The sequence below is a fragment of the Watersipora subatra genome, chromosome 3, assembly GCF_963576615.1.
Source record: "Watersipora subatra chromosome 3, tzWatSuba1.1, whole genome shotgun sequence".
In the NCBI taxonomy this organism is placed as follows: Eukaryota; Metazoa; Bryozoa; class Gymnolaemata; order Cheilostomatida; family Watersiporidae; genus Watersipora; species Watersipora subatra.
In genome coordinates, this window is record NC_088710.1 from 59,751,856 (window position 1) to 59,774,463 (window position 22,608).

A 22,608-nucleotide genomic window follows, 5' to 3' on the forward strand; every position below is an offset into this window, starting at 1 on the left:
ATATGCCTATTTTATAAGACAATGAATAATGAAGGTAGTTGCGACATGGTAATTATGGATATGCTTGTATAGGTTGCTGAAGCGGTCAAAGAAAAGTTTGTTGCACTTGAGCATGTACTTAAAACAATATTTTCTCAAAAGATTGCCTACTAATTAATATTGTTTTAGCAACAATTACAAGGATTTAATACTGAAACGAAACCAAAATATAAAACAGCCAGTTTTGAAAAGTTGGAAAAATTTCATTAATTTGTTAATACGCAGTATGACTGGAGGAGTTGTGTGACCATGTACGTTCCATTAAAAGTAGCTAGCAAAACTAACTCACAATGATTACTGTATTCCGCAAGATAGTTAAGTATATATGGCTTCTAGAATATTTGAAGTCCATTATTTGATGAGAGACGAACATAAAAGAGGAATAAATACAAGATATATTAAAACAACACGAACAATGTAGACTATATATTTGATGTGATATGTGTGTTAGCATCAACATTTATTCACATCTATGGCACCGATGATAGAAATAAACCAAGGTAAATTGAACATGGGCAAACCCTGCTGTTACTAGCAATCCTAGTACTTGCAGTGATAGTAACAGTAAGTTACCAGCTCAAACTATTTGTGTAAGTATAACAACTGCAACTAACATACGACGGCTACAACTACATACGGTCAAACATCAACTTTTTTGATGTTTGACCGTATGTAGTTGTAACTCCATATACATACGATCCGATATACGCTACACGCAGCTCAGCCTACCAGATTCCAAATTGTCTGATGTAATCTGATATTTGGCCGAAGGTAATACTTCTGCGTATTCATGACCTTCAGTAGCTTTAGGAGAATTGAGAGATAAGAATGAGCCCGGGGCATACCCCTGGTGCCCGTCACTCTCTCGCATGATAAACCACCAGCCTAGAAATGATGAAAGATACAAACATAAATACATGTAAGCCATCAATCAGCTCCAGTGTATACAACTTAGGCCTATACAACATTCATGTATACTAACTACCTACCATCTCCGTTTTTCTCGAGGACTATGCACTTTGCCCCTTTATTTAATGAGAGCTCTTCCGCTCCATCTGGGACATAGTCTGCGACGCAGATGTAGACTTCCATTCCCATTAGGTCATCGTCTACACCGGCTGAAGTCAGATTATTTTTCTCTACTTGTGACGAAAGTACTTTCACAAACGCCGAACTTCCTGTTGCACTGCTGTTTTCTGTCTGGTCCTAGACACATGGTAAAGTGAGAAGTAAAGTAACAAGACTCACTGAATCTCATCACGTCAGCGAATCAAAAGAGTGGAGTTACAGAAACAAACAAAAAAATTAAAATATTTTTCCCCCTTAGCACAACAGGTTGTTTTTTTACAAATTATGTCGTACGAGAATCATAACAAAGGGCAACGGTTAGCCAATCAAACCACGTGGTCTGAAATAAGGCGTAGGAAAAAAGCAATCAGCTTATGATACAAAAATATATCTTGCGAGAAACGACCAAGAGAATGAACTAAGCATGACACTGTCTAAACACAAAATTGCGCACACAAACATTCATGCACAAACAGTTAAGCAGGTAAAAAATTGGACAATACAAATTAATGAACATCATAACGCAAGCAGAAGAAGGATGAGTGGAAAATAAAAGAGAAGAATGATTGCGTTGAGTGCAAAGTGTAAATAACTCCCATTTACATAAATACTGTACAATTGAGTTGAAAAATGGTGCTCCAGATTAAATTACCGTCTGTTTTTCAAATGTACGAGACCATACTGATTAATGTTACTATCAATATTGCTACTTCAGATATCCTGTTATAATTGCCAGCTTTGTCTCATGGCCAGTAATAGAAACACAGCGAGTAGCAACTGCTATTATAATAAAAACTACATTTTCTCTTATTAGATTCATAGTGACTCACGAATTCATCGCTATCTTGTTTGTCCAATAGGCTTTCAGATAACTTCTTCTTATCATCTTTTTTCCACGGTATCCTGTCATATTTACATCAAAACATGAATGACAATGCAGAAATGTGTATGCTCACCACATATGACAACACATTTAGGCCTGAGACATTCATTAGTAGGTGGATTCTCTTTCCGATGCTCTTTGGGAGAATGCCAACCTATGATTCTGAAGCTTTTCTGTAAGCTACTCAACTGCAGACAAGCAAAACAAAAATTGTTGTTGACATCTTGTTATATGAATCAGACAGCAATGGTATTGGCTAAGTTCAAAGTTCTAAGGGAAGTAGTAGGCCAATTGAAATGCAATGAGCTAAGTATCAGAACGCAATGGTGTTGGTCAGTCCAAAGTGCCATAAGGAAAGTGGTCGACCAATTAAACGCAATGAGTTGAAGTGCACTATCAAAGCCAAAACTAATTGCGACATAATCCATAAAAGTAGTAATTAAAATTTATCCATATAATTACCTAATCAATTTGTTAGCTAGACACTGATGAAATGCATCGATTAAAATTCAACCTGTTGATCTATGTCAGTAGAGATGATTTTTATATTTATTTTATTGACAAAATTTTATTTCAAACAGAAATGTTTTACCTATTATGCCACACAAAAATAATGAAAAAAAGAAAAAAGGGCAACAGTTACCCAATCAAGTCAAATAAATGGTTCGACATATATCGTCTAAAATACCTTTTTTGCTAAGAGAGTAGATATTAGGAGAGAGATTGTTAAAGCAGCTAGCTATTTTATGTTAGATTGGTAGTGGTTGGATGCAATTTGTTCATCTCACGTAAGGTGAAATGAATTGAGAACCTGTAACTGTCCTGTAAAATCAAGGACACAAACCATGAAAGATCTTAAAACCTTCAAATGACATACATAAAACATTTAGCATAGGTAAGTAAGAAGATGCAAATATTTGGAAGGATCATTTGCTAGAATAAGATATCCTGGAACAAGATGATGATGTAGATTTTCAATTCATTGGAACGCTTTTTTTGCAACACAAATAAATCATTAGCGACATATCTTGGAGCTAGATTATGATAAATGTGTATACCATAAATAAAATGGCTACTGATAATAAAATGTTATGGCGGATTTTGAGTTAATGTCTGGGCTGTAAAACTAGAGCAGAGTAAATGACTTGAAGACCTTATTACAAACAGTGTCAACTATTTGTAATACATTTGATATACAATAAACAATTAATCTCTTGGAGTAATACAATTGATTACTCCAAGAGAGTTGATCTATCAAAAAATCTTAGCAGATTAATCACACACCTACAAGTGATAGATCGGCTGTTAAATTTTATAGTTGAGCTATTTCAAAATTTCTCATCTATATGATAATGCTTGTGGAATGCCCGGCGTTGCACGTGTATTAAAATCAGCTGATATACAGTGACAGGTAATGTAGTTGCCTGCCACTTGCCACTAGCCTGGTACATTTCCAATGGCTAATTTGAATAGGCTAGTATTTTGATTACTTACTAATAAAAGTAGTGGAAGCAAGCATAAAATGATGTTGCGCCCCGCAGAGCGGTATGCGTATTTTCACTCACATAGCGACATATAATTGCCCAATGAATACATCAATCTCACCGCGTAGCTTAATTGGTAAGACATTGCAGATCAAATCCAGCAGGTTGCGAGCTTTTAATTCCGAGATTTTAGTAACTATAGCTGGACACACATACACGCACCGCACTATTTGTTAAAACACAAGCTATTTGTTAAAACAACACACAGTTTAGTAGCATTAGTGCCTGTAACCACAGGAGATATTTGCACTACGGATTGATAATGCATTTCATCAGTGTGTGTAGCCAAGTCTTGACTCTGGATTACAATGAGCCACTTGATCTGACACCGGAGAAAAATCAGTGAAAAAGTTGCTAGCCTATATGAATTTTTAAATAACTATTGGAGGTCTTGTCATTTAACCACAAAATAGAAATCAAATAAAAGAAAAAATGTACTAAGTAGAAAAGTCAATTTGGTTGACAACTGATAAAATACCACAAAAAAGCCTGCTCCTAGCAAAACTTTAGTTACAGCAATATGTGAGGCGTGGTTATATATGAGTGAGGCGTGGTTATATATGAGTGAGGCGTGGTTATATATGAGTGAGGCGTGGTTACATATGAGTGAGGCGTGGTTACATATGAGTGAGGCGTGGTTACATATGAGTGAGGCGTGGTTACATATGAGTGAGGCGTAGTTACATATGAGTGAGGCGTGGTTACATATGAGTGAGGCGTGGTTACATATGAGTGAGGCGTGGTTATATATGAGTGAGTCGTGGTTATATATGAGTGAGGCGTGGTTATATATGAGTGAGGCGTGGTTATATATGAATGAGGCGTGGTTATATATGAGTGAGGCGTGGTTATATATGAGTGAGGCGTGGTTATATATGAGTGAGGCGTGGTTATATATGAGTGAGGCGTGGTTATATATGAGTGAGGCGTGGTTTTATATGAGTGAGGCGTAGTTTTATATGAGTGAGGCGTAGTTTTATATGAGTGAGGCGTAGTTTTATATGAGTGAGGCGTAGTTTTATATGAGTGAGGCGTGGTTTTATATGAGGCGTGGTTTTATATGAGTGAGGCGTAGTTTTATATGAGTGAGGCGTAGTTTTATATGAGTGAGGCGTAGTTTTATATGAGTGAGGCGTAGTTTTATATGAGTGAGGCGTAGTTTTATATGAGTGAGGCGTAGTTTTATATGAGTGAGGCGTAGTTTTATATGAGTGAGGCGTGGTTTTATATGAGTAAGGCGTAGTTTTATATGAGTGAGGCGTAGTTTTATATGAGTGAGGCGTAGTTTTATATGAGTGAGGCGTAGTTTTATATGAGTGAGGCGTAGTTTTATATGAGTGAGGCGTAGTTTTATATGAGTGAGGCGTAGTTTTATATGAGTGAGGCGTGGTTTTATATGAGTGAGGCGTGGTTTTATATGAGTGAGGCGTGGTTTTATATGAGTAAGGCGTGGTTTTATATGAGTAAGGCGTGGTTTTATATGAGTGAGGCGTGGTTTTATATGAGTGAGGCGTGGTTTTATATGAGTGAGGCATGGTTTTATATGAGTGAGGCGTGGTTTTATATGAGTGAGGCGTGGTTTTATATGAGTGAGGCGTAGTTTTATATGAGTGAGGCGTAGTTTTATATTAGTGAGGCGTAGTTTTATATTAGTGAGGCGTAGTTTTATATTAGTGAGGCGTAGTTTTATATGAGTGAGGCGTAGTTTTATATGAGTGAGGCGTAGTTTTATATGAGTGAGGCGTAGTTTTATATGAGTGAGGCGTGGTTATACGAGTGAGGCGTGGTTATACGAGTGAGGCGTGGTTATACGAGTGAGGCGTGGTTATACGAGTGAGGCGTGGTTATACGAGTGAGGCGTGGTTATACGAGTGAGGCGTGGTTATACGAGTGAGGCGTGGTTATACGAGTGAGGCGTGGTTATACGAGTGAGGCGTGGTTATACGAGTGAGGCGTGGTTATACGAGTGAGGCGTGGTTATACGAGTGAGGCGTGGTTATACGAGTGAGGCGTGGTTATACGAGTGAGGCGTGGTTATACGAGTGAGGCGTGGTTATACGAGTGAGGCGTGGTTATACGAGTGAGGCATGGTTATATGAGTGAGGTATGGTTGTTGCGCACCTTTCATCAACTTCACATGTGGAATAGTCTGAGCTCCAGGCTTCAAAGAATGCTATCACGCTGTGGCTGTTTACGATGGCATCAGGTAAGGCTATAACTTTCTGCAAGAAGTATACCCATTTGTCAATTTGTTATAGCCTCAGAACTATATCTAGACAATCTTCATAATCATTTCATTTTTGAGGCACACGTATAAAATTGATTTGGCACTACAGCAGATAGACAGTGAGTAAGTAAAAGGGGTAGAGATATAAGTTTAGTTTAACATACACTCCAAAAAAACAAATTTAACATGGACTTGTTCTTATATTTAACTAGCTGTGCTACCCGGCGTTGCACGGGTAATAGAAAAGTCTTTGGACAGAAAATTGATTTGTATTTAACATATAACAACATTTGCCATTCTACCTATCAAACTACATATCATGAGAAAAGTTTTTTGTCTTATAAACAATGAGAAGTAGTGAGAGTTGCTCGCTATTAGCCAGTTTAACAATGTGATCGAACAGCTTCTTGTGACGTTATGCTATGACCCGCGTCATACGCAAAGCAGTTAGGTATTTGCTCTCATATAATAACTTATGCTGGCAAGCTAGCAATTTGATTTCTGTAGTCTAGTGGGTAAGGGATCGGACTGGTGAATGCCAGGGTCTGAGATCAAATTTTCTTCGGTACGGAATATTTATTCCAAGATTTTAAGATCTATAGCCGGACAAACAATCCTACATACGACAAACTGAGAAATAATGGTGTTAGGTGAAATAATTTATTGGAAAATAAAAACAACTGATAAGGTTTTGAAACTTTGTCAAAAAACTTTTAAACTCATATTTCCTCATATCGTGAGGAATATGTTTCGTGAAGGTCAAAAAATTTAAAACATAAAACGACTATAAAAAGGTTTAGATGTAAATGTGAAATAATTAGCAAGCAATAGCTAAATTAATTCGGTTTTGCTACGGTAATGATACTATTAATACAAACTGAGAAAACAAAATAAAAATCCTAAATATGTAGAATTAATAATGACAATTCTTGCATAGAGGTGCGTGTATATAACAAAGGTTACTGTGCCACCAGAAGCTATCCATCAAAACTATGAAAAGGGAGACACTCCTACTCTACGGAGATACTCCTACTCTACGGCGACACTCCTACTCTACGGAGACTCTTTCCACGGAGGCAATGTAATTGTCTGCACGGAAAGAATTGACCTTGACTTCAGATATAATTTTAAACCTTACGACAATACTTCTTAACAGGAGTGTCGTAGCGCGTGACCGCATCTGTAAAATAATCAGTGTGTGCTATAGCTATATCTATAGCCGGAATGCAGACAGAGGGACGGGCATACTTTGAGAAATATATATATAGATTAAAAGATACACGTCACTGAACTCGCCATGTCGAGTTATCCGTATCCGTTATACCTGGTCTGGTATCCATTATAATAAACACGATTCGCTAACGTATATTTATAATAAAATTTTTCTGTTAAAAGTTTGAAGTTTACTAAAATACATACTAAAACTTCCTTCGAGTATGTGTTTTGTAAATTAAATTCATTTAAGCTAAATTCAGTGTTTAGGTTGCACTTCTGTCTCGGAGGTAAGAACTCTCCACATACTACATTGTAATGTTATATTATCTTGCAGTTCATAACCACAAAATGCACTAAAGTCATTGTAGGTATCTATAGTTACCAAGGTTAACATAGTATTTTGGTATTATAGTTAATGATGATGATTTTTACCAGGAGGTAATTGCATTAGATAATGACTATGGGTTTCTATACCCCTATGTACGTCTATAGCCTACGATATTTTGGCATGCCAAAATTTACGCATGCCAACAATGAAAATAACTGAAATATATATAATTGTATACCAAATAATTTTCGATTGCAATCGTAGCAAAATAGCGTGACATGAACCTTTTTGGATGCAATAAATCTACTATGCCTTACCTCCAACTTGACAGAGCTCTAAACAAATGTGCATTGAGTAGCTGAGAAATATCTCTACCAGTTAATATCTATAGTTTGTAATTAACCTATGATGATCTTATAGCCTGTGTTACAATTTGTTGGACTTTTCAATTTTGAAAATTTCATTTTAAACTTGAAGCATAATTTTTTAACTATATTTTACTTATGCCATTTGATATATTAACTTTTAGGCTGATACAAATTAGAAGTCATATTGCTTAATGATTGACTTTCACTAATATTATTTCATTTGGCTGATTTGATTATTGCAGACACTAACATATTTTGCGAGCTTGTTGTAATCTCATGTATAATTGAAAAAATGGAGCTCAAGGTCTATTCCAGTCAATACTGCTCTCTCACTCTAATTAAAATTTCATAAACGCTAAAAAAAATTCTTTTTTAATAGCAGTAAATGGAACTACATAAAAACTAATGTAAAAACTAAATTATGGGATATTAAAAGCAAAATTAATGAAGCAATTATTAAATGATGTTTTTTATCGTTACTATAAATAAGAGGCACGCAAATGGAAATGTAGACTGACAATGTGTAGGCTATGAGCTAAAGGTGGTGGATGAACAGAGATATGCAAAAGATGCATCTTGGGTTAAACTATGCGCAAAGTTTACAATAACTGACTATACATACTTGTAACTATTTCTAATAGATAAGTAGTCAGGCCTACTGCTAACAGCACTCTACGCTCTGAAAAGTGCGGAGTGTTATAAATAACTAGAATGTTGGTATAGGTTAAAGTTACTAATGTTTTTCCAGATTGATGTTTTTCTCTGGAGCCACGACAACTCTGTTTCGTGCTTGTGCACTCTTCAAGTGACTGGTGGTCTAACTATTTATATACTTTATAGGTAATTTTTAAAACTTTTAACAGCCTCTTCGCTTTCACTTAATTATTATGGGAAATCAAGAAACCTTCAACCTCATACAATGGAAATTTCTTTTACTGTTCATTTGTTGTACAGCTTCATACATAACAGGTTAGGCATGCATTGTGTCACTGTTTGAAGGTAGAGTCATGCTTATTCAGTTGCATTATACATTGTATATTATAACTCAAAGTTTTGCTTGGCTTACCTGGCAGAATTCATTTATCTTTGTAACATGGTTCTTCTCTATCCTAAATGCCTTCTCCAACACATTCATCGCTACAAATACATTGGCCAGCTGCAGGCAGGTGCATATGTCTAGATAACTCGGTATAATCATTTGAATTGGGAAAAACGTCAAAGGATGATGGAACTGACAGCATATACAGCCTCAACTATTTGGCTGTGTACTTAAATAACTTGGAAGGTCATTAAGGGTACACAAGGGTCACCACCCGTAGATTGCTCCTCGGATTCCATATTAGGGTTCACATCTTGGCTTGCTGCTACAGTTCACTACTAGGGTCTATTGCTAGAGTTCCTTACTAGAGTCTACTACTAGAGTTCCCTACTAGGGTCTACTACTAGAGTTCCTTACTAGGGTCTACTAATAGAGCTCCCTACTAGGGTCTACTACTAGAGTTCCTTACTAGAGTCTACTACTAGAGTTCCTTACTAGAGTCTACTACTAGAGTTCCTTACTAGGGTCTATTACTAGAGTTCCTTACTAGGGTCTATTGCTAGAGTTCCTTACTAGGGTCTACTACTAGAGTTCTTCACTAGGGTCTATTACTAGAGTTCCTTACTGGGGTCTACTACTAGAGTTCCCTACTAGGGTCTACTACTAGAGTTCCTTACTAGGGTCTACTAATAGAGCTCCCTACTAGGGTCTATTACTAGAGTTCCTTACTAGGGTCTATTACTAGAGTTCCCTACTAGGGTCTATTACTGGAGTTCCTTACTAGGGTCTATTACTAGAGTTCCTTACTAGGGTATATTACTGGAGTTCCTTACTAGGGTCTATTACTAGAGTTCCTTACTAGGGTCTATTACTAGAGTTCCTTACTAGGGTCTATTACTATAGTTCCCTACTAGGGTCTATTACTAGAGTTCCTTACTAGGGTCTATTACTGGAGTTCCTTACTAGGGTCTATTACTAGAGTTCCTTACTAGGGTCTATTACTATAGTTCCCTACTAGGGTCTATTACTAGAGTTCCTTACTAGGGTCTATTACTGGAGTTCCTTACTAGGGTCTATTACTAGAGTTCCTTACTAGGGTCTATTACTAGAGTTCCCTACTAGGGTCTATTACTGGAGTTCCTTACTAGGGTCTATTACTAGAGTTCCTTACTAGAGTCTACTACTAGAGTTCCTTACTAGAGTCTACTACTAGAGTTCCTTACTAGAGTCTACTACTAGAGTTCCTTACTAGGGTCTATTACTAGAGTTCCTTACTAGGGTCTATTGCTAGAGTTCCTTACTAGGGTCTACTACTAGAGTTCTTTACTAGGGTCTATTACTAGAGTTCCTTACTGGGGTCTACTACTAGAGTTCCCTACTAGGGTCTACTACTAGAGTTCCTTACTAGGGTCTACTAATAGAGCTCCCTACTAGGGTCTATTACTAGAGTTCCTTACTAGGGTCTATTACTAGAGTTCCCTACTAGGGTCTATTACTGGAGTTCCTTACTAGGGTCTATTACTAGAGTTCCTTACTAGGGTATATTACTGGAGTTCCTTACTAGGGTCTATTACTAGAGTTCCTTACTAGGGTCTATTACTAGAGTTCCTTACTAGGGTCTATTACTATAGTTCCCTACTAGGGTCTATTACTAGAGTTCCTTACTAGGGTCTATTACTGGAGTTCCTTACTAGGGTCTATTACTAGAGTTCCTTACTAGGGTCTATTACTATAGTTCCTTACTAGGGTCTATTACTAGAGTTCCTTACTAGGGTCTATTACTAGAGTTCCTTACTGGGGTCTACTACTAGAGTTCCCTACTAGGGTCTACTACTAGAGTTCCTTACTAGGGTCTACTAATAGAGCTCCCTACTAGGGTCTACTACTAGAGTTCCTTACTAGAGTCTACTACTAGAGTTCCTTACTAGAGTCTACTACTAGAGTTCCTTACTAGGGTCTATTTCTAGAGTTTCTTACCAGGGTCTATTACTAGAGTTCCTTACTAGAGTCCATTACTAGAGTTCCTTACTAGGGTCTATTACTAGAGTTCCTTACTAGGGTCTACTACTAGAGTTCCTTACTAGAGTCTACTACTAGAGTTCCTTACTAGAGTCTACTACTAGAGTTCCTTACTAGGGTCTATTTCTAGAGTTTCTTACCAGGGTCTATTACTAGAGTTCCTTACTAGAGTCCATTACTAGAGTTCCTTACTAGGGTCTATTACTAGAGTTCCTTACTAGGGTCTACTACTAGAGTTCCTTACTAGAGTCTACTACTAGAGTTCCTTACTAGAGTCTACTACTAGAGTTCCTTACTAGAGTCTACTACTAGAGTTCCCTACTAGGGTCTACTACTAGAGTTCCTTACTAGGGTCTACTAATAGAGCTCCCTACTAGGGTCTACTACTAGAGTTCCTTACTAGAGTCTACTACTAGAGTTCCTTACTAGAGTCTACTACTAGAGTTCCTTACTAGGGTCTATTACTAGAGTTCCTTACTAGGGTCTATTGCTAGAGTTCCTTACTAGGGTCTACTACTAGAGTTCCTTACTAGGGTCTATTACTAGAGTTCCTTACTGGGGTCTACTACTAGAGTTCCCTACTAGGGTCTACTACTAGAGTTCCTTACTAGGGTCTACTAATAGAGCTCCCTACTAGGGTCTATTACTAGAGTTCCTTACTAGGGTCTATTACTAGAGTTCCCTACTAGGGTCTATTACTGGAGTTCCTTACTAGGGTCTATTACTAGAGTTCCTTACTAGGGTATATTACTGGAGTTCCTTACTAGGGTCTATTACTAGAGTTCCCTACTAGGGTCTATTACTGGAGTTCCTTACTAGGGTCTATTACTAGAGTCCCTTACTAGGGTATATTACTGGAGTTCCTTACTAGGGTCTATTACTAGAGTTCCTTACTAGGGTCTATTACTATAGTTCCTTACTAGGGTCTATTACTAGAGTTCCTTACTAGGGTCTATTACTAGAGTTCCTTACTAGGGTCTATTACTAGAGTTCCTTATTAGGGTTCACAGTTACGCTCAGCACTTGAGTCAGTAAACAGAAATTACTGCAACCTCAGGAACTGTGCATTAATTCTCCAAAAAGGGAAAACAGATAACAAACCAACCCTCAAGAGTTAGTCGCTTTCAATATTGTATCCAATTCCTATTTACACACAAAATATCATTCAAGCTAAATAGAAAGAGTGAGACAATTCCTACAGCCGAGTAAACATTAGAGCCGGATACATTTATAATGGATACATACGAGGAAGTTCCGGAATGCCCACATTGCCATGCTTTTCCCTCAGCATCCTCTGTAACATTTCGGCAACAATAAAAGCAGATGCATGAGAGTTAGGGAGTCTGCAAACAGATCTCAGTAAGGTAACCGAAACAATTTGCTTTAGAACCCTCTGAAGCAGCTAATCTGTCGAGTAGTGAAATTAGCCAATAAGATTCAATATCCAAAAAGGAAAGCAAATTATGAATGAAAAAAACCCTGAATGTTCAGTGAAATGAAGCTGACCTGCCTGACAGGGGCAGACAACTGTTTTGATGAAGTTCAGCATCAGACTGAACAAGTTCTCTATCAATGTCAGTCACAAGTATGAACAGTTTATGCCTGACCTTCTAAATTATATATTGTAATTAGGTGAATGCTCAGGCACTAAAAAAGCCTTCGGACAGAAATTTAGTTTTAATTAACATAAACAACATTTACCATTCTAACTTTTTAACTTCATATCATGAGAAAAAGAATTTTGTGCAGTTTAAATAAATTAAGGGTTGAATTGAACTGTAAAGGTGTTTAAATGTGAAATAATTAGCAAGTAATGGCTAGACAGTCTGTTTTGCTACAATGATTACAACGAAAAATGATTTGACACCCATACAATTATTACGAACTGAAAAAACAAAATAAAAATCATGAACATGTTGAATTAATAATAACAATGATGACATAAAAGTGTGTGTATAAAAAGGTTACTATTGTAACCAAAGCTATTCATCCAACTTTTAAATATGACACTAAGGGTACCATTCCGGACAGCTGTTATACAGATACAGGTGCACTAGGACAAAAAAGAAAGAGCCATGAAGGAATACAACTAGACAAGAATGTATAGAAACTCCAGACACCACTTTTTATTTCTAATTCTTAAGATAAGTGAGTCAACAACCTCATAGCATTTAGCAGCAACACCTCATTTTGATTTAATCCAAAACAAACCTTTGGATTCGCCTCCCTTGGTCTTCTTGTTTCACAATGCAATTGAGTGCTGATAACTATGCATATTTACTGCTGCTAAACCTTTCGTTCACTACATACGACCAATTGTTATTACGTGTAGTAAATAATCGAAACACTGCGGTGTTCTTACATTTTAGTAAAGTTGAACGCGGCGCATTATGAATGCTCTGTTTTTATAATATATAGCTCAATTTGATTAAAATGAAATTCAAAATTGAGTTGCAATAAACTTTGCCTGGTTCTGATATAATGCAATAGTAATAGAATATAGCTTGTTGTATTTTTAGAAAGCTACATTTTCAGCTTGAGTTCATAACTTGTAAATAGAGTGTGATAGTAGAGCACCAACACTTCTATGAATAGAAAGTGTCTTGATAAATATCTGAAGTTATTATAAAGTTATCATAAGTTACCTTAAACAAGGCACTACAAAAACCTTAGATATATAAACTGCAAAAATCTTGTACATATATTGTTAATCGGCATAATAGCATGAAGTCTTCCAGAAGAATGAGTTTATAGACGATTATATGGTAACAACAATGGGAATCACAATAGTAATAACAATGGGAATCACAATAGTAATAACAATAGTAATAACAATAGTAATAACAATGGGAATCACAATAGTAATAACAATAGTAATAACAATGGGAATCACAATAGTAATAACAATGGGAATCACAATAGTAATAACAATGGGAATCACAATAGTAATAACAATGGGAATCACAATAGTAATAACAATGGGAATCACAATAGTAATAACAATGGGAATCACAATAGTAATAACAATGGGAATCACAATAGTAATAACAATGGGAATCACAATAGTAATAACAATGGGAATCACAATAGTAATAACAATGGGAATCACAATAGTAATAACAATGGGAATCACAATAGTAATAACAATGGGAATCACAATAGTAATAACAATGGGAATCACAATAGTAATAACAATGGGAATCACAATAGTAATAACAATGAGAATCACAATAGTATTAATAATAGTAACAACAATTATAATAAGACCTGATGTTGTATCACTGAACAAACAGACAAACCAACACCTACATGTAAATATAGCAATACCAGGAGACATAAGAATAGTGGTGACGAAGGAGGATGAGAATATTGAGAAGTACAGAGAATTTGCAATCAAACGATTGTAAAAGGTGATAGCAAAGATTATACCTCTAGTTATCAAACCAGTTAGAACCATACCTAACAGACGACTGGCTCAAGTGGATGAAATTGGAGCTACATGTACATTCTATCATGTTTGTATGATAATATAGAAATCAGTATTATTAGGAACAGCAAGAATATTCAAGGATTTTCAGTTCAGTAATGAAGGACAACATTACTGTATCCTTTGGCTTACAGCTAAGGGATACCATTACTTCTACTAGTGTAGTAGGACTGTGGCAAATACTTTCCGCAATAGTAATAAAAACAATGATAACAACAGCAATAACAATATCGAGAAGAGAATAGTCTGCATTCGCCATTGTATAGGGTGAACAGTTTCTAGCTACAAAGTAAAAGTTGCTACTAACGTAGCAACTGTAACTGCAAATGTAGCAGCTAAAGTAGCTACAAACCAGAATAAAATCATCGTCTTCGTTTTCATCATCATGAAATGCATCGACTTTGTTGCCTCCAGAAATAATAAAACAATAAGTTCTAATGTTGGAGAGATTTATCAGACCAAATAAAGATATTGTTATCAGATATTATATACCATAAAACCTCTAATTGAACGCCACTTCTATTTGAATGCCACCTCTATTTGACCGCAACTACGAAAGAAGGGTTGAAAAATAGAGCGCCACCCTCTGATTTATCGCCACCTCCATTAGACCACTTTGACTATCTTTTATCTTTATGAATCCATAATATCGAGTGATCAGTAGAAAAGTGTCCACAGAATCGTATTAATGATGATTTACATTAATAACAATTAATTCTTTCGCTGTTCAACTTCAAAGCTTTTCGCTTTTTTGTCAAAACTTCGAAAGCAACAACGTAGAAATAATCAATAACGATCTGAGGCTAATAGTAGCTCCTTGTTTAATGCGGTCTTTCTACTTCAAATTACATGTACATATATAAAAAACGGTTTAAATTTACCATGCTAAATAAACGTTAAAAACGCCATAGAAATAATTATTACCTGTCTCAGGCTAATAGTAGTTCCTTGTTTACAGCGGTCTTAATACTTCGAAGAACATGCATATAAAAACGGTTTGCAAGTTTTGGGCCAAAGGTTACGTTTAGCGAGCAAACTTTTACGCGTTGTGTTTGAGCTACATGCAGCGCGTAAAAGTTTTGCTCTGCCAATAAAATTGGCTGGACACTAATACCAACTAGTATAGCAGTACAGAGAAGTTGAGGCCAGAAGTTATTGTAGAAAAAATTGGACAACTAGAAGATGTTTGTTCCATCGAAAGCAACAATCAGAACGCAGCTATCCGAGCAATCGATGCAAATATTTTTGTTTTAAAAGCGCTAATTTTGGTTTCTGCATGTAATATAAGTGTGGTTCGTTTTTGTTACTTGTTCATGAATACATATTTGTATCATTTGATAGATTATTGTTGTATAACTTATAAATATGCAAGATTTATAGCATGTTATTTAATAGCATCCTTGCTGTTATCTTAACACGGCTTACAATAGATCGATGCTCATAACTCCTCTTCTATTGCACATAAAAAGCCAGTTTTGCTTGTAAACTGTAGCAAACATATTGATGAGCGATGAGCTTTTATGCAACATTGTAAATGTAGATATAAAATAAAAATATGTCTTCAAATTTAGAATGAAATAAAAATTGAAAATGCCAACAGCTTGCAAAGAAGGACACAGGCTATAATATCATCGCAGGTCAATTGCAAGCAATAGATATCAACTGGTAGAGATATTTCTCGGTTTCTCGATGCGTACTTATTAAGAGATCTTTGACAAGTTAGAGGTAAATTAGCAGATTTATTGCATCCAAAAGGTTTCATATCGCTCGACCAAAAGAGAGGGCAAAATATAAGAGACATTCGCTTCGCCTGTAATATGGCTAAATTTATCTTCCAAAAAATTCTGACGAGCCATTTAGAAAATAGACCGCCCGCTTTTATTTAAACCCCGCATCGTACTGACCGCCACTATAGAAGAAGGGTTGAAAAATAGAGCGCCATGGCGTTAAATTAGAGGTTTCATGGTAAGTTCACTTTGGAGCTTGTTTGCAAAACTTGGCTAACTGCCACTAGACCGAAGGAGCTGTCGTTACAGGGAGTAGAGTGCATAGCATATTCTGGGTGTGCAGACAAGTTACCCCTAGTGTTTTACTAGAGTTACTGTTATCTTACATAACCATGAATCAGCATGGGGCCATCATGGCTGCTATTGATAATACTCGTACATGCATAACAAGGGGCTCAGTATCTCATATCTTTATTAAAACTAGTGCCCTTGCAGTCTAGTGTGCCATGAGGGCTCAGAGAATAACTATATGTACAATTATTCCAACATATTAGAAGGCAAATAATTGCCGCAGGTGGTAGCATGCCGAGCGGCGAAACCCATTGTTGCAGGTTCGAATCCCATACGATGCACTCTTTTTCAAAACATCTCACCACGGTGTTGGACAGGCAGACAGACAACCCTTATTATAGTAAAAATTTCTTCTCTAATTTTAGAGATAGCAAAGTGTGATTGGAATAAAACACTGAGGCTTACTTCAAAATCGTAGAATGAAGAGTACTTCCTGTAGATAGGATGCTTGTCACCATTGTTCCAAGTAACAATAACCACGTAGACCTATAAATCATGGGAACATAAGGCGATAAAGAGGCTAAAACAGAGACTACTTCAGACATAATGCTTAGGTGTCAATCATACTATGTGTTTTAGATAAGCGGGATGACATCTTCATGAGTTGAAGGACTAATATAGATAACATCTGACAACTGAATAGAACATATTTGTATATGTATTGTAACATGCTCTCTCACAATCATCAAGTCATGCATGGCCGAGAGCCAAAACTAATCTACAAATTCCAGTATTCCATTCAAAGTCAGCCATTTCTCGGATGAGTGATGACACTTAAGTGGCAAATGAGTTCAGCGAACGTCTTGGTGTTAGTTTCGAGACATGCTGAGCAATGCTTATAGACTATTGGCTGATAAAGGCAAGAAATTTGCTGAACAATTATTATATTACAGAAGACAAGGTTTCAATGAGAGTGCTTGTTGAAGCAAATGAGCACTCCATGAGTAATACTTAATTCTATGTCTTCATTGAGCTAAAGGGTCTGATATGGAGTGTAACTAAACTTTTACAACAAAGAGCTTTACATGGCTTGTGGTCCAGCAAGTGATATTACATGATCGTGGCTATCAATAGTATACAATGGTTATAACATCGACACAGAGACATAGCTCCTACGGCTAATACGTTTTAGTGAGATATACAATAACTAAAGCTAGGACAGTTGCTTTTTGCAAGGTCTACAAGGGTAGTGAATAGCGTTTTATTTGGTGGGTGAAAAGTTATCAATCAGGCTCCAAAGGGATAGACAATGAAATTATACAATTTTTACCAGAGAAGTGCCCCGGCTAAAAAGATTGCTAATAAGGCTAGAAAGTCTACAAAGTTATAGGCAATAGACCCCAACATAAACTGGTATAAAAAGCAAGAAAGAGAGTGCAAAAAGGATGTTAAAATCCAAATTCCAACATTTACTATAACAGAAAAAGAGAAAATGTATATTAGCAGGATCAAAAATCCGAGCCTACCTATAACTAGACAGTCGATATGTTTATTATAGGTGTAAAAGCACATCACAAATGATGACAAGGATATGCAACCATTACCAGCAAGAATATGTCATTGCATAAGATGGAATCAAAGAAACTAGCCATTTAGCTTGATGAGACTTCTTTACTAGCAGGTTTTTTTTTACTAGCGGAGGTCACACAAGATCTCACCATAGCTTAGAAGTTTTATCTTTACCTATGATATAATCAAGATAGTCTGCTACTATAATATGACTACCAAAAGAGCAAAGAATATTCTCACACCCAACGATATGAAATGTAAGTATCTATTTTAGTCACAACATAATTACACAAATTATGCTAAATTGGTACAAAAAGTGCAAGCAAAAATTTCCAGATAATGCTAGTGAATACAATGGACAAATGTACAATCTAAGATCATTCCAACAAGTTAAAACACAATGCACTAGGTAAACTATTGCAATATATCAGATATTTGTTTGCAACTATACTCTAGATGCTAGAATAAGTTGCACAAATGTTTAAGCTGCTAGTGGAATCACACAAAAACCTGTGATCATGCTCAACAACGCAACTAGCAGAGAAATGATTAGTCTCCCAGATGAGGATGGGAGTATATCGGTAAACAGTATATACTTACATAGTATCTATTAGGCCTAAATCCTCGCCTTTCAATGCTAATACATTCTACAGAAGAGAGATTATCACGGTTGCCGCCCATGCTTTTTTTATCATACATAGATCTGAAAGAACATATAATTTACAATAGATAGCTTGCTGAAACTTTGAGGTGATGGCGTGCAACTAAGGCATATTTTTACAGCATTTTTCTGTAATATCGATAACAGTTAAAATAATAATGGCTAATCATTGCAGTTTGATGATCAAGGCTGCAAACATTACTACCAGATGAAAACTTGCAAAGCACCTGAATGATAGCAGGTCAAAAAACTCATCTTCTGGAGAGATTTCAAACTTTAGTTAGCATAATAGTAAAACGCTCATTAAATAACCATTTTCTTGTCGTCAAAATATTTCTTCCATCATGTTTAATGTTAATGGATGGTTCTTTTTCGTATAGCAAGCAGATGAATTAAAAATACTTTCCTTACAAGTACCTTCTTCATCAGACCTAGATATTTTTGATCACTGATAGCCATGAAACTTAATTTCTGCTTTAGTAAATAATAATAAAAATTGAAGTATCTTCGTTTAAACAGATACCAGAACCGTCCATTTCCGAAATATATGTAACGCCAAGAGCAATACTGAATAAACCATATTATATTGTTTGCCTCACCTTTACATCTGACAAAAAGAGCTGCTCGTCAAATAAACTCCACCAAAAAAGATTTACGACACGTCATATCACTTCAAACTGCACTAGTAAAGTTGTGAGGCGGTTGCCAAGACATTTGCATTTTATTGTTTTACACCAAATGGCCACTCCTCTCCAAATTATAAAAGCGGAAGTTCAGCGCATGCACACGCGATCTTTAACCGCCCAACAGCGTAAGAAGGTTTAGCCAATTATAAAAAAGGAGAGAAAGTATTCGGCGAATTGCTGACCGCTGTGGCAATGCTTGCGTTCCAAAAACTCCAAAGTTGTTTATTGGCCTAGCAAAATTGTGTGTTCGCTATACCACGGAACCCTTATTTTGCTCAATCCACATTAAAAGCCACGCTAATGAAGCTCAGAACGACGTAACTTGTTTTACTAATAATTTATACACATTTTTTACAGCGCAAAGACACGCAATAAGCTTGAATATGCCTGAAAATGCTAACGTTAGAAGAACATTCTGAAGGACATTTGAAGTTATACAATCCTTGGCTTTGGTACTACGTGTATTACAAAAGGCATGTACGGCAGTACCCATGGACATTGATTGTCGATACAATCCAATTAAGAGTTATCTTCTCTTTATTGTTTGTTCACGACTATACACGAGCGAAGCGGTTGAGAGTTTTATGATATGCATGTGCACACAACTCACGAAAACTATTCATTGGCTGTACATTCATTCAGTGCATTGGTTTTCTATTATTACTGTATTACTATATTAATAATATTGGTTATTGTTATTGTTTTTTCTAAATACTTTTGTTAAATAGATTTTCTAAAAGTCTATATAAATATCCCAACTTCTTGATATTGTTAGCTATGACGTTTTGAAATGTATACAGATTTGTGCATTGGTTTTCTATTATTACTATATTAACTAGAAATTCCCCTGTCATACAGACCACTGTTTTGTATTTGTATAAATTGGATGTTGTTTATATAGTTTTGATTGACTCGCTATGAGTCTCGTTTCGGGGTTTGGAATAAAGCATGGAAACTAACAAGACCGTAATATATTGTTGAGTTTGAGTTGAGAAAATATAAACCTATATTAATTATTGCATAACATCACATGGTAGCAGCGGTGGTTTACAGATAAATGTAACAATGGTTGATCCAGTAGAGCCAGCAGAAGTGTCTCAACAACCAGTTGTAGTACAAAACACTGTAAATAATGCTAGACCTGTTCCGAGGGTAGATCCACCTGCCGAGCTAGTATTGAGTGGTGATCGTGAATCAAGCTTTAAAACGTTCAAGGGCAGATGGAATGCTTTTAGAGTGTTAACTAGGCTAAATGAAGAAACTGATGAGTATCAACAAGCTTTGTTGATATACACAGCCGGCTCAGAAGCAGCTAGTGTTATCGAATCTTCTGCTTTGTATGTCACAGATCAAAGCTGTGAAGCAATTCTGAAGATTTTAGAGCAATTTTGTGTAGGTGAACGCAACATTATACCTGAACACTACAAGCTCAACACTAGAGCACAATTACCGGAAGAGACTTTTGATTCATATTATGCTGAGTTGAGAGCACTTGCAGGTAAATGTAGCTTTGCGTACCTGGCTGCAGAACTTGCATAGGAGACACCCCTAGATGAAATGTTTCGTGATAGAGTAGTAATGGGCATTCGAGATGATACCATGAGAAAGAAATTAATATCTATGGGTAATACTCCTACTTTAGAGCTGACAGTTAGATTGTGTTGAAGCCAAGAGGTTACATCAATTGCTATGAGAACAATGGGGGCAAGTAATTGTTCACCTTCTATTGATGCGGTGAAAGCTACACCAAGACGATATGAGCCTAATAAGACAACTTCTACCACCTTTAAAAAGGCTACACAGAGCTCCCCAATTGATAGAGTATGCAGTAGATGTGGCAGAGAACCGCACTTACTGTCACAATGTCCAGTTAGAGCTGTAGAGTGCAGAAATTGCAAAAAGATTAGTCACAATGCTAGACAATGCAGGTCTAGGTAGGTACAGGCAGTGAAATCAGAGAGAGAGGTCGCCGAGAGTGAGGACAAATTCCTGTTTACTGGTTAACTCACTATTGGAGAGGTGGATTGTTGGAATGCACGGGTTGGTATAAATGAACATGAAACATTGTTCAAGTTAGACACAGGTGCTGATGGTACTATAGTAAGTGACACAGAGCCATGGATCAAGCATATCGAGCTATGTAAAACTGATGTTGTTCTACATGGACCTGGAGGTAACCGGTTAGAAATATTGGGAACCTTCAAAGCTAAGATGTCTTACCGGAGTAAGATACATGTGGAGACTGCTTATGTACTGAAGAATCAGGCAGCCTCACTACTCAGTAGAAATGCATGCTCAAAACTAGGACTTGTGACTTGTCACGTGAATGAAGCTACCAAGCTTTCAAACCTGAGAGAAGCTAGCCTAATTGTTAACAAGTTTTCTAAATTGTTTTCGAGACTGGGTTTACTGAAAGGTTATACATATAAAATTTTTCTTAAAGATGGTAGCAAACCCACTTGTATATACACACCTAGAAATATTCCATATCCTTTGCGAGAGAAAGCTAAAACACAGTTACAGGAGATGGTCAACCAAGGTGTGATAGCACCAGTAACTGAGGCTACGGAATGGTGTAGTGGGTTGGTCACTGTCGCTAAACCGCCTGGAGGGGTGAGAATCTGTGAAGATCTCACTGGGTTAAACGAAGCAGTACGAAAAGAGATCCATCCAATGGCTACCGTGGACGAGAGTTTGAGTCAGCTTGGGGACAGTAAGATATTTAGCAAACTAGATGCCAATAGCGAGTTTTGGCAAGTTAAATTGGATGAGGAGTCACGAAAACTCACAACAATCTTGTCACCCTTTGGTAGACAAAGATTTAATAGACTACCATTTGGAGTGGCCAGTGCTTCTGAGATATTCCAGAGAGTGATGTCAAGAGTTTTAGAGGGAATACCAGAAGTGATTTGCCACATGGATGATGTCCTGATACATGGGGGTGAACTTAAAACTCATGACAAGGTGCTATATGACGTTCTAGAAAGACTACTTGCATCAGGACTCACACTGAACATCAAGAAATGTGAATTCAGAAAAGATTTGTTGAATTTTTTGGGACACATTATTGACAGCCATGGCGTTAAGCCAGACTCAGCTAAAGTTACTGTTATTACAGAATATCCTGCACCAACCAACAAGACAGAGTTGCGCAGATTGAATGGCATGTTGAACCAAATGGCTAAGTTTGTACCTCAACTAGCAACTTTCAATGCACCTATGAGAGAGTTGTTAAAGGAAAATCGAGAATGGTTATGGGGTCTCGACCAGGAGAAGGCTTTCACCGAGGTTAAGGAAACTCTCGCTTCGTCTAAGACGATGCCTCATTACAGTCCTAAGCTGCCTACTATTATAGGTACAGACGCTAGCAATGTGGGACTGAGAGCTACCTTGTATCAGATTCAGGCTGGTGGTACAAGACGCCCAGTTATTTATGCTTCTCGCTCACTATCAGACA

General features: G+C 36.8%; 1 protein-coding gene across 1 annotated transcript in view; it reads right to left on the bottom strand.

Moving 5' to 3' along the window:
• The window catches only part of LOC137392126 (uncharacterized), a 39,254-nt gene extending 20,058 nt beyond the window's left edge, over nucleotides 1–19,196 (bottom strand). Inside the window, exons 1-9 of the mRNA XM_068078755.1 lie at nucleotides 19,065–19,196; nucleotides 18,405–18,507; nucleotides 16,701–16,781; nucleotides 11,976–12,024; nucleotides 8,739–8,809; nucleotides 5,656–5,756; nucleotides 1,938–2,010; nucleotides 1,029–1,245; nucleotides 769–924 (exon numbers count right to left, since the gene is read on the bottom strand). Coding sequence (XP_067934856.1) covers nucleotides 769–924; nucleotides 1,029–1,245; nucleotides 1,938–2,010; nucleotides 5,656–5,756; nucleotides 8,739–8,809; nucleotides 11,976–12,024; nucleotides 16,701–16,781; nucleotides 18,405–18,503 — 847 coding nt within the window. The 5' untranslated portion in view covers nucleotides 18,504–18,507; nucleotides 19,065–19,196. The remainder of the gene's footprint in view (nucleotides 1–768; nucleotides 925–1,028; nucleotides 1,246–1,937; nucleotides 2,011–5,655; nucleotides 5,757–8,738; nucleotides 8,810–11,975; nucleotides 12,025–16,700; nucleotides 16,782–18,404; nucleotides 18,508–19,064) is intronic.
• Nucleotides 19,197–22,608: the final 3,412 nt, after the last annotated feature.